The sequence below is a fragment of the Cucurbitaria berberidis genome (genome assembly GCF_010015615.1).
Source record: "Cucurbitaria berberidis CBS 394.84 unplaced genomic scaffold K460scaffold_1, whole genome shotgun sequence".
Taxonomy (NCBI): Eukaryota; Fungi; Ascomycota; class Dothideomycetes; order Pleosporales; family Cucurbitariaceae; genus Cucurbitaria; species Cucurbitaria berberidis.
This window is the reverse complement of record NW_024468935.1, coordinates 4,375,251-4,388,380: the sequence shown is the minus strand read 5'-3', so window position 1 is coordinate 4,388,380 and position 13,130 is coordinate 4,375,251. Positions and strand designations below refer to the sequence as shown.

General features: G+C 32.8%; 1 protein-coding gene across 1 annotated transcript; it reads right to left on the bottom strand.

The window, feature by feature from the left end:
- Positions 1 to 2,893: 2,893 nt before the first annotated feature.
- Positions 2,894 to 12,663, bottom strand: K460DRAFT_382717 (HET-domain-containing protein; the record flags this gene model as incomplete). The annotated part of the gene is made up of 3 exons (XM_040935420.1): positions 2,894 to 2,943; positions 10,808 to 11,389; positions 11,445 to 12,663. The coding sequence occupies 3 exons, from the start codon at positions 12,661 to 12,663 to the stop codon at positions 2,894 to 2,896; spliced, it is 1,851 nt and encodes a 616-aa protein (XP_040793805.1).
- Between the last annotated feature and the right edge of the window lie 467 nt (positions 12,664 to 13,130).

The following is a 13,130-nucleotide window of genomic DNA, read 5'->3' as shown; positions in this document are numbered from 1 at the left end:
TAACTATATACTATAAGAACCTGTTTAAGTACTAAATGCAGTACTTAACTTAAATAGCAATAATAATAGTAATAGCAACAATAATACTATATCTGCTTTTAATAGCTATTTTTTTGCGCTATCTACTTTTATAAATAAATTTTCTAATAACAAAGATTTTGCAGAGCAAGTATAAAAAGCAATATATATATATAATTTTATGCGTATTACTTAAACTAGCTGTTACTACTAGCAATACTAAAATTATTTTTTAGATAGACTAAACTTATTACTAGTATATGTACTAGCACTATTAATACAGTTTAAAAAAATAGTATACTAATAATATTTAAATATACTACTTTTTATTCCTGCTATTATTTTACTCTACTTCTATACGCCTAATTACTAACAGGCAACTTAATTTTAGGCAAAAAAGAGGCAGCTGCTAAGTATAAGCTTATACTTTAAATTTACTTAAGTTATAAAATTTTGTTTTTTAAATAGATAAATAGATTTTTTTTAAATTTTAGGAACACATACTTTTAAAAACTACTCTATAAACTAACTAGCGCATAACATTATATCTAACCTATAACTAATTATATAATATTTTAATAGTATAGTATAATTATTAAATGCACCTATATAGACACGCATAACTATTAACTTTACTAATATAAATAATAGCACTTCCTTAAACAAAAATGCAACTATTAATCTTACTAATAAAAGCAATAAAAATAGCTTGTCTAGCCTTTCTAATAATAGCAATAATACTTTGCCTAAAAATATTATTTCTAATTTATAGCTTTAGCTTAGTAATAGCAATACTACTATAGCTAGCTACAAACTACCTATTAATCCTACGCTCTAAAAAATATTTCTAAAACTATAATAATTTTTAAATAAAAACAGTTATAGCTTAGTAAGCAGTAGTAATAATAAAAAATTTAATCTATTTAAGCTACTTAGAATTACTAAGCCTATTAATAATATCTGCACCCGCTGTTTTATACAACAAAGGAAATATTTAACTTTAGGCAATAATATAAAATATAATTAGTATACTAAGAAGAATACTAAGTGCATTCTATTTATAATAGAAAAATAGTAGTATATTTAAAACTACTGCAAATAATGTAGAAAAACTGCAAAGGCCTTTATATATATAGAATTTTTATATAATTATTATACTACAACTAATAAATATTTAAACTGTGCACTAGTGCAAATATATATGCGGCAAATACTACCTAAAAAACAATAATACGCTATATATTAAAACTATAAAACTTAAAACTATACAAACGCACAGATACTTAAACTATTATAATATAATAGTTAATATTTATATAATATATATATTGCAAATAGCAACACATGCATAGCTCTTGCTAATAAAAATAATAATTTTTGCAATTGCTATATTAAAAAAGGCTATAAGTATAATTAGGCTATTTTCTGCTTATATTGCACAAACGGCAGCATTCTATATAAACGCTATAGTAATAATAATACTATATAAACAGCTTACTACCCTAATAAAAAACTTAATTATTTTAAACTTAATACTTATACAGCTTGTGCGTTTACTAAATAAAGCTGCGCAAAAAGTTATCTGTGCTTATAGTATATAATAATAAAGTATTTATATATATATGCACGCCTACAAGTATGTGTAAAAAAAATAGAAAATAATATTTTTATTACTAAAGAAAAAGCTGCATATACAGTCTACAAAAAGCCTAATAGCTATAGATATATAATATTTATTATTACTTATAATTTAGAATATAACGTATTATACAGGCAAGTTAGTTGCTTAGTTAAGTTAGTTACAATACTAAAACTTTACTAAAATTAGTAGTTTTCTACTATTAAACGCGATGCTTTAACACAATAATATACAATTTTTTTAAAAAAAAAACTAAATATAGTTTGCAGTTTAGGCTTTAAAATGCGACGCAAATTTTTTTTAATAAAAAGCTGCACAAATTTACAGCATTTCTTAAACAATACTTAGTAATTAACTAAAAGAAAAGCTTTTATAATACAATACTAGGCCTAACAAAATAAAGCTCTCTTTAACAGAAGAAAAAGTAATTACCTAGTATATATTTTACTTTAAAAACTAAAAATTTCTGCCTTAACTAGCTGCTATAAATAATATAGCTAATACTTTGCTAGCTAAATGTAGGCAACTACTTATTAGTAAAAACTAGGCTAGTATATTTATTAAATAATATTTACAGCTTAGTACTAGAACTTTTTAAAAGTACAATTACTAAAAAACTTTATATAAAAATCCTAAGCTTATACAAAGCTAGTTCTAACTTATAAAAAATATAAAAGCTAAGTATAGTATCTAGGACAAAAACATATATAACTTTAATAAGACAGGCTTTATAATAAGCTAGATATTATATAAAACTATTATTTTAAGTACTAATTATTAAAAACAGCTAAAAATAGTGCAGTAGGGTAATTAAGAGTAGGTAACAGTAATCTAAAGCATTAACGCAATAAAGTAAGCTATTTTACTTTTTATTATTTTTACAAGTAAGAACTACTTTTTAGCTTAGTATAAAAAAAATAGCCTGCTTTATAATTAAGTTATTACAGTTTCTAAAAATAGCTAAACAATAAATAAGCTTACTTTTAAGTAGTTAAAGCACTTTAATAAGTATACTAAAGGGAAAGTTATTAGTACTTATTATCTGCTTATTATTAATAGTTATAAAAGCTATATATTAGTTTAATTCTAGCAGTACTGCAAAAAATAAAAAATTATTACTTTTTATATACCCCCGCATTTATCGCACTTGCTATAGCTACTTAATATAAGTTATTTTGCGCTTTTAAAAAAGGCATATAAGTACTAAGCTAAAAAGCTAATGCGCAACAGTATTAACTATATTACTAAAATTAAGTTTTTACTATGCTTTAAACTAGCTTTTAATGCTGCTATTATAAAAAGTAATATTTTAAGTAGCTTTAAAAGCGCTAGTCTAGTTCCTTTTAACTCTAAAGCTATAATATTAAAGCTTAATATCTAGTTGCATATTTTACTACTACTTACTGTTAAAAACAGTCCCTAAAAATTAAAAATACTAAGCAATACCCTAAAATTTAGGTTTTAGTTAACGCTAGTTAAAATAAAGATTTAAAGGTACTTAAATAGTTCCCCTACTTTAATAATTAAAGCTTTTAAAAAAATTTTAAAAAGTGCAGCTATAGTTGCGCATAAGCTTATATTAGCACAAAAAAAAATTACTAAGCTTTAAGTAGCTAATAAAGCTGCTATATAATAAAAATTGCATAAAAAGAAGCAAGTACAGAAAAAGGGGACCTTTATAGTAAAAAATAGTTTTTAACTAACAACTCTAAAGAAGTTTAAAGCGCGTAGTAATAAAAAGAAAGTAAAAAAGCAAGTATATACTAAAGCAGGTAAGCCTTTTTAAAGGCGCTATAGATACTATAGTAAAGCTAGGCATAATACGCAAATATGCAAGTAAAAAGTAGAAGTAGTTTCTAAATAAATTAGCTTATTATAATTTACTGCTATAGTCTTTTACAGTACTGTACTATTATATATAGTACTAATTTTAGTAAGGTTTTAGTATTGTAACTAACTTAACTGGGCGACTAACTCGCCTGTGTAATACGTTAAGGGACATAAATCTAGATCTAAAGTATTTATAAAAAGCGGTTTTTTTACAAAACCTTGCAACAGTAATAATAATAATATATTTAATAAAAATATCCTTAATAAAAACTTTTTTTAGGCTAATTAGTTTGCTTTTTCCGCATATAACTTTAGGCAGACCCTAAACATAAGCATTACTATTAACAACTACCTAAATAGTAATTTTGCAGACTTATTTATTATAAAAAATAATATATTATTTAATAGAAACTTTTAGGATATATACAACTAGCTTGCCTTTACAGCTATTATAATATTTTTTATTTGCACGCTACGCAACTACAAAAAAGCTATAATAATATTTAAAGTAAGCGCATAGTATAATATAATAATAAAGGAACTTAATTTGCTTCTTAAAAAGGGCGTTTATAAAGTAGTTTTTTTACTTAAAAGTAAAAAAACTATTTCTACTAAAATAGTTTACAAGGTTAAGCTTATACTAACTAGCAGAATTACTAAGTTTAAAGCTTGCTTTATTGCTTGCAGTTTTTAACAGCATTCTAGTATTAATTATATAGAAACTTTTTTTCTTACAGCTTACTTTATGTTAATATATATACTACTTACTATTTATATATTATTTAAATAAATAAGTGTATAAATTAATATTACTATTGTTTTTTTTAATACTATACTTTAAGAAATAGTCTACTATATACTGCTACTTTTAGTTATGCTACTTCCTAGCTATATATAGCTACTATTTAAGTTTTTTTATAAGCTTATATAAGCGCCTTGTATATAGTATAAAATACTTACTATAAAGCTTATATAAATAGGCTTTTACATTTTGCTTTATAATAGCTACGTCTATATATATATTGCGCAAAAGCTAATTATTTTAGTTTATATTAATAATATTTATATCTATGCTCTGCACTAGAATAGTATTAATATATTTAAAGGTAAACTATTTAACGCCTTTACTATTATATTAGAAGACTCTAACGCTCTGTATTTAAAAATGCACATTAAACAAAGCATAAATATAATAAAAATTTACTAAGCTAAATATATTTAGCAATTCTTTAATTACTATAACTTTAGCAATATAGCTGCTACTAAAATTTTATATAATTATTGCGTTAAATTAGAGCAAAATAATAACAACGTTACTACCTCTGCTTTTAAAAAAAAATATTTTTAAAAGTTTAGTTTTTTTAACTACTTACTAGTTATAATGCGTGTTAACCTAGCCTACGCTGCTTTATTTTATAAACGCTTTAATAGTAATTTAATATAGTATTATATAAACGCAATAATTAGAGCGTATGCCTATATAAGTAGTACTTGCAAAATTAGCATTATATACAAAAAGCAGGAACTTTAGCTTTTAAGCTATATTAACGCTAACTAAGCTAGATATTCTAATTTTTAATACTCTATTACTAGTTACATATTTATTTTTGCTAGAAGACTTATTTTATAGTTATCTGCTATATAGAAAGTTGTAGCCTAGTTTATATACAAAGCAAAATATATAACTTTTAGTAAAGCTATAAAAAAAGCTATATAAATTAAATTATTTATTAACAACCTGCACGTTAATATTTACTTTAATATAGTGCTTATACATGTTAATAATTAGTTAGCTATTAAGCTAGCTAAAAACCTAAAGTTTTACTAGCAAACTAAGTATATTAATATTTGTTACTATTTTTTCCGCGACTATATTTGTAAAGGCTTTATTATAGTTAAATAAATTAGTAGTAAAGAAAATCCTGCTAATATACTTATAAAAGCTCTAAACTTTATTAAGTTTAAAGCAGTTTGCTAGAATATTAGTTTTATTAGCTAAGCACTTGCTATAAGTACTATTTTTAACCTACTAAATACAAATATAAATAATACTATTGTTTATAACTACTAGCTCTATAAAGCAGAACAGTATTTTTTTATCTATATACTATAGCAGGAATAAGTTTAAGTAAACGCTAAGCGCATTTAAATTTTAGAGCTTAAATAGCTTTATACTACTTATAGTATTATAGAAAATTATATAGAAGTATAGTTTAACTATATTAGAATCTACAACTATTGTAATTACGAAGAAGAGGCGTATAGCTATAACTTTATATAGCTTTACTATAGTAAACAGCGTATAGACTATAATTCTAATACAAAGTACTCTTACTAACGTATTATACAGGCAAGTTAGTTGCCTAGTTAAGTTAGTTATAATACTAAAACTTTACTAAAATTAGTACTATGCACAATAGTATAGCACTATAGAAAACTATAATAGTAAATTATAATAAGCTAATTTATTTAGAAACTACTTTTATTTTTTGCTTATATATTTGCGCATTATACCTAGCTTTACTATAGTATTTACAGCGCCTTTAAAAAAGCTTACTTACTTTAGTATATACTTACTTCTTTGCCTTTTTTTTATTACTACGCGCCCTAAACTTTTTTAAAATTGTTAGTTAAAAACTATTTTTTACTATAAAAGTTTTTTCTTTTTATACTTGCTTTTTTTTATATAATTTTTATTATATAGTAGCTTTATTAGCTACTTAAAGCTTAGTAATTTTTTTCTGCGCTAATATAAGCTTGTGCGCGACTATAGCTGCACTTTTTAAAATTTTTTTAAAAGCTTTAACTATTAAAGTAAAAAAACTATTTAAATACTTTTAAATTTTTATTTTAACTAGCATTAACTAAAACCTAAATTTTAGAATATTACTTAGTATTTTTAACTCCTAAGGACTGTCTTTAATAATAAGTAGTAGTAGAATATATAACTAGATATTAAGCTTTAATATTATAGCTTTAAAGTTAAAAAAAACTAGACTAGCGTTTTTAAAGCTACTTAAAATATTACTTTTTATAATAGCAGCATTAAAAGCTAGTTTAAAGTATAGTAAAAACTTAATTTTAGTAATATAGTTAATACTATTGCGTATTAGCTTTTTAGCTTAGTACTTATACGCTTTTTTTAAAAGCGCAAAATAACTTATATTAAATAGCTATAGTAGGTGCAATAAATGCAAAAGTATATAAAAAGTAATAATTTTCTATTTTTTGCAGTACTGCTAGAATTAGACTAATATATAGCTTTTATAACTATTAATAATAAGTAAATAATAGGTACTAATAACTTTCCCCTTAGTATACTTGTTAAAGTGCTTTAACTACTTAAAAATAAGCTTATTTATTATTTAGCTATTTTTAGAAACTGCAATAACTTAATTATAGAGTAGGCTATTTTTTTTATACTAGGCTAAAAAGTAGTTCTTGCCTATAAAAATAATAAAAAATAAAATAGCCTACCCTATTGCGTTAATGCCTTAGATTACTATTATTTATTTTTAATTACCCTGCTGCACTATTTTTAGCTGTTTTTAATAATTAGCACTTAAAATAATAATTTTATATAATATTTAGCCTATTATAAAGCCTATTTTATTAAAATTATATATATTTTTATTTTAAATACTATGCTTAGCTTTTATATTTTTTACAAGTTAAAACTAGCCTTGTATAAGCTTAAAATTTTTATATAAAGCTTTTTAGTAGTTATACTTTTAAAAAATCCTAATACTAAGCTATAAATATTATTTAATAAATGTGCTAGCCTAGTTCTTACTAATAAATAGTTGCCTATATTTAGCTAGCAAAGTATTAGCTATATTATTTACAGCAGCTAGTTAGAGCGGAAATTTTTAGTCTTTAAAATAAAGTATATACTAGGTAATTACTTTCTTTTCTATTAAAAAAAGCTTTATTTTATTAGGCCTAGTATTGTATTATAGAAGCTTTCCTTTTAGTTAATTACTAAATATTATTTAAAAGATGCTATAGATCTGCGCAGCTTTTTATTAAAAAAAATTTGCATTGCATTTTAAAGCCTAAACTATAAGCTGTATTTAGTTTTTTTTTTAAAAAAATTGTATATTATTATATTAAAGCATCGCGTTTAATAGTAAAAAATTACTAATTTTAGTAGGGTTTTAGTATTATAACTAACTTAACTAAGCAACTAACTCGCCTGTGTAATACGTTATAGTACAATACTATAAGGCTGCTATCCTCTCTTTCTTTGTATTTTATCCCGTATTAGGATTTAGGGAAGCTGTTAGTTTAGATTCCTAACACGTAATTTATTATGTGCCTAACACGCTAGTCTATATACGGACTAGCTTACTCTAGTTTTACTCCTTTTTATATATAAACATAGCTTCCCCCTATACATAGAACATTATCAATACAATCACCTTTCTTCAGTTCCACAAACGCAAGGAGTTTGTGGCGTTTGTGACGTTCCGGCTGGACCCTTAGCGATCGGAAGAACGTACATAGCGGACATTTTGATGGCTTTGATAGCCGATTCTCGAATCGATGGACTAGGATCGAGGTCTCGTAGAAATACGTTCCATCAGAGGCTTCACGTATATCTTCAAATTGAGAATTTGGCTGAGATTTCGTCCGTTCGAAGATCTTCAATGATTTTTCAAAGCTTGTATCGAGGTCAAGCTTTTGACAATCTATACAGAGCAGTACCGCTGAATCGAGTTCGGTTTTGTGACGCTTGATCGTGTGCAAGCTTTGCTCGTTATCTGGGGAACCACGCCGCTTCCCTCCTGTGATGCGCGTATGCACTGTCGAGGACGTCATGTTCCTCCGGTGACGATGAATAGCTATATTTCTTTAAGAAATTTGGCCTGTACTAGCTGAACATTAGCTAGGACTATCTGAGGTAAAATAAGGGGACTCGCAGCCCGTAAGTAGCCATTCGTAGTGTATGTTAGGTACAGGAAACACCGTAAGATTTACCTGGGGCAGAGAGTGTTTACTTGTTAAATAACGAGATACCTACAGGTGCAACTGTTGTGTCTTGAAGGCGCGAATACACACAGCCTCATTGGTGCCTAAAACGTGGCGCAGTTAGCGTGCCATGCAGGAACTAAACAGAGTTTCAGATAGCGATTATAAGAGGATTCTCAAAGCGCCTACGCAATAAGCCACACTTAGAGCAAATCATTTTCCAGTCGTGTCAATTCGAACACTGTCTATGCGCTTTATGCAATCGGCCAGCCCCTGGCGCGTGCAAGACGATCTGGGTTTGCTAGAAACCTGTCTCAGCCTTGCGCTACAACTTTTGAGCATATCTATGAATTTATTAAAACGTTATTTGAGACGTCGAGTACACGATATCTAGCAGAGCACATGCCTATTGGAAGTGGTAGGATACAATGAATGAACTGGGTGGCGTTCTTGGCAGCCCTAAATACCCAGTATGCCTCCCTTCTTGCCATGTTGGCCGTTGCGAACACCTGAACTCGACGCAATCCCAGACGTCTATAAAGACACCGTCCGCAAATTCCCCAGTCCTAGATGCTAAATTATGAAAATATGGCAATATACGGCAATATTTCCTTTTCTCTAGAGACACCAAAGCCAAGCGACGAACGCCACATCTAAACCCATAAAATCCGTGGATAGATTCTTAAGCATTCATGTCGACAGACAATTCCGCATGCACGACCTGTCCCTTTCCTTCACCAGGATGCAAGACGCGCGCACTACGGCCAATGACAGGGTACCCGCCCCGACGACTACCAACGACGTCGGGAAGAACCCAATTCTTCCTATCCTGTTCGGCAAGCCACTTCTCATACAACTATTTAGATATTAGTATTTCAAAACCAAATCCGATACACGAATAAAAGAACCGAGAGAGGATGGTCACGTACCTCTCCTTCCAACTCCCGCTTGCGCTGCCATATGCCTGGATCGTCGCTCTTAAGCTTCAGTAGTATCGGGAGCGTGTATCTCGTGCTACCAGACTGTACAATTTCCTCGACGAACCAGCGACGCTGCAGAAGGCAGACTTGTGCGGCGCCTTTGCGCTTGCACCTCAAACAGGCGGGCGGTGTGCGCGAGCATGATAGACCAGCTAGCGTACACTGAAGACACGACACTATCCAGACCATGCGTGGTTCGTCTGAATCACGCTGTGAAATGTCTAATGATGATAATATTGCCTGTGCATGTGCAGGCTCGTCATCGATGGCTAAGGGTGAATCACAGGAGGTGATACTAGCTAACGCCGCATCCTGGGGCGGATGGATATTTTCGTCACTGCCACTGCATTGGCCCTTGTCTAGACTGCGGTTCCACAAGTCGTCTTCATCGAGGCTGGTGATATCAGATGTGTCGTCGTCGTAGGATTTGTTGCTGACTGGACGTGCACTGGGACTTGAACGCCCACGCAGGGGATACTTGTGCAGAGGTGAATCGAAGACACTAGTCCTGGAAAACGAAGTATCGGTCGGCGATACGTCGTCTAGAGTCTCACATATGGACACTTTCCGTGTTGGAGTAGCCGGCGTGTATTGCTTTCTCTGTTGCCTGGAGTCGTCGCCCGGTTTGCGCTCATTCTCGTCGGTACCACTGATATCTACGTCCTTCAGCCATCCCGTGATGCGGTCTGGAGTGTTCATCTTCCCGTCTTTGCGCACTGTAAAATCCTCGATCGCAAGGTGCCCTTGCTGGAAATAGATAGAGTGCAGCCTTTTGTTAGTTGGTAGTAAAGTACAAGTGTCGAGGTGCTAGACATAGGGTAATAGTAATTCACGGTGAAGGCAGATGCGCTAGCTCGATGCGCGAGGGAAAAGCCAAAAGACCCCACTATAATTTCGAAATACGCGAAGAGTAATAGGCGGTTCATCCCGTTCCAAAGGAAAGAAGACTTCGGTGCTATCGTTATAAGGATGGTGCGCCAGGCTACGAGAGCGAAGAAGAGAAGCATATAGCTACGAGATTGCACTAGAGATGATCTGGCCAGCCTTAAATGAAACGGATTGAAGAATATACATGAGCTTAGGGCAGAGCTTTTTAGACTTTACAAAGATGTTGATGATACCGTAACACGGAAGGCCCTCATCTGTGAAGAGAATAGGGAGAAGGATAAGTTGTAAAGCTCGGAGAGATCTCTGCAAATCGTAAAGGCGGTCTTGCAGTATAATAAACGCTACGTTAATTGGTAGGGACCTTGCTAGAAACTATTAAAACCTCGCTTTTAGGGACCACGCCCCTAAACCTTCCGTATCTACCGGGTACGCTGTGGCCCTAGTCGCTCGGGCAAGTCTGTCAAACGATTTTGCCCCATACCGGCAATTCCCGCCCTCACATTCATCTGGTAGACAGAACGATTTATGAAAGTCGCTTTTGATATCTTCACCGTCACCCTCAGTCTGACCGTATTCGCCGTTCCAATAAACACATCATCTGTATCACACATGTCTGCTCGATGTGGTTGAAGAAGCAAACTACCAGGTCTACGTAGTTCGACTGACCGCACGATTTCCTCAACTACTTCTTTATCTTGTGGTGTCCAGTCCAAATCTAGCAAATTTTCGCGTAAGATTTGTGAGAGCGTCCAAATTCGGCACCAAATGATGTCGGCACCGCTATTAGATAAGCGGCCCCATGCAATGAAGAAGTGCTCGAATTTGTAGCTGTAAAAAGATATGATGCCGACGTGATTGTACTTGATGTTGGGAATATAGTCCGCGATGAAGGCGGGTGATGCGATTCCCATTGTGAAGTATCTGGGAGAGTCTGCAGAGAAAGAATTGAGGCGGAGTGGGAGGCCAAGACCAGGGCCGTCACGATCAGGTACTTTATCAAAGCTAATAGTGATGCCTAGTCTTCTGATTTTACGAGCGTCGTATTGCACCTTTTCTACGGGATCTGTGTTTCACGTTTTTGTTAAGCGAGTCGGGAACACTGACTGGAAGTATCGTACCTCGATCAGTGTATTGGTTCAATAGTATGCAATCTGATGACTCAGTTGCTTTCAGTTGAAGCAGTAATGGTTCCCTGGGGCAGCGTCGGAACCTTCTTGCGCTTTTGTCGATTGCCTCTAATAAGATCGCAGGTCTTGACAGATAGTCGTTGCCTATCATGCAATCTAGAATCCCAATATGCTTGCCCCTGAATAGATTCAAAGAGGAAGAACCTGAGAGCAGCGGACATATGAGCATATCCATCATCAGTTCACCCTCTGACAGAATTAATCTTGCATTTCCACCAGCATGCATCCACTCACGCTGGATATCGTCCCGGAAGTAGCTGGGATGAGGTGCTAGTATAGCAGAGTCATATCTTCCTGTTGGTCTTTTCGATGGATCGGCTCGAAAAGCGAGAATAGAATGATCTCTTGAACTCTTGAGAATTTGCTCTTGTAGTCGAAAGAAAGCCTTTTCTCCTTCGCCGTAGAGTAGGGGCATATTCACGTCAAATAGACCCATTAGACAATATGCAACGTCTTCTACGCGAGTTGTTGCTCGTTTTGAGGCCCACTTCATTCGCCGTGCGATGCTGACTCTGCTCAGGATGATGTGTACATCCTCCTTGATTGTGGACCCACAGTACTTGCAGACGCGTGATGTTGTATCAAGTCCTTCGTGTACAAAATAGGTCGAAAGAGACTTTTGATCAAGATGCCCCCGTACCAAAATGGTCTCGTCAATACCTGTAGCTTCTTTGAGATCAAGTGCGAGCGATGTACGGCTCCCAAGGTATATCCAGTTATTGTCGTAGAAATGAACATGATCTGGAGCAATCATCTCCTGCAGCGTCCAGCCGCGACCAAACCAGTGGCAATGTATGAGTAATTCTGTGCTTCCATGTTGCGCGTCTGATAGGTAGGCGTAGCAAATACTGGCTTCCTGATACCAAGTAAACATCGAATTAATTGCTTCTGAGAGCCCTGCGCTGCTGTCCTTATTGATGCAGCAAGTGTCGATCCATATGAAGTCGTAACCGTCTTTCAGAGCCTGGTCGCAAGCATGTTTGATTTTGGAGAAGCCTTTTTTCGCTCCCCAGTCGGTTTCGGAGGCAGATTTGAGATCTTTGTAAAGAACTTCGTCTTCTTCCCAAGTATGAGATAGGATGGCGTATGCCGGTTTGTCTCTGCCTAGTTGAGTCTTCAGTCGATATGTCTTCGCGTTTAGAAGCCTCATTTAGGTGGCTTTTTGAACTACGATATAGTTCAGCGAGGTGGTAGCTCCCTGACACTGCTTGTGCAAAAGTAGTTTCGTGTCTCGTAGTCTAAGGGTACTCCAGCCTTCACAACAAAGGGCAAAGGACATCGGAGGAAAAATACATGAAATTGAAAGGAGGTGGATAGGAGAGCTTCGAGAGCTTGCCTAAAGTATCAGTATCAGGCTGAGGCTAAGCGGCAATTGAAGCTGGCTAGGCGCCCTATGACGTTTAATCGTGGTTGTAGATGGTGATTCTTCGAACGGAGGAACATTAGCAATAAGGGTATTTTTCTCCTAATATCAAGACTCCTAAATAGCTTGCAGAGGAATTGTGTTACAAATTAATGAACGTATTATCTGTAGTTGCGTGGAAGGTTGTTACCAAATGCGGGGTTGCCGCATACCGGTAGTACTGGCCGAGCATCTCTTAACAGCCTCTTAACGAT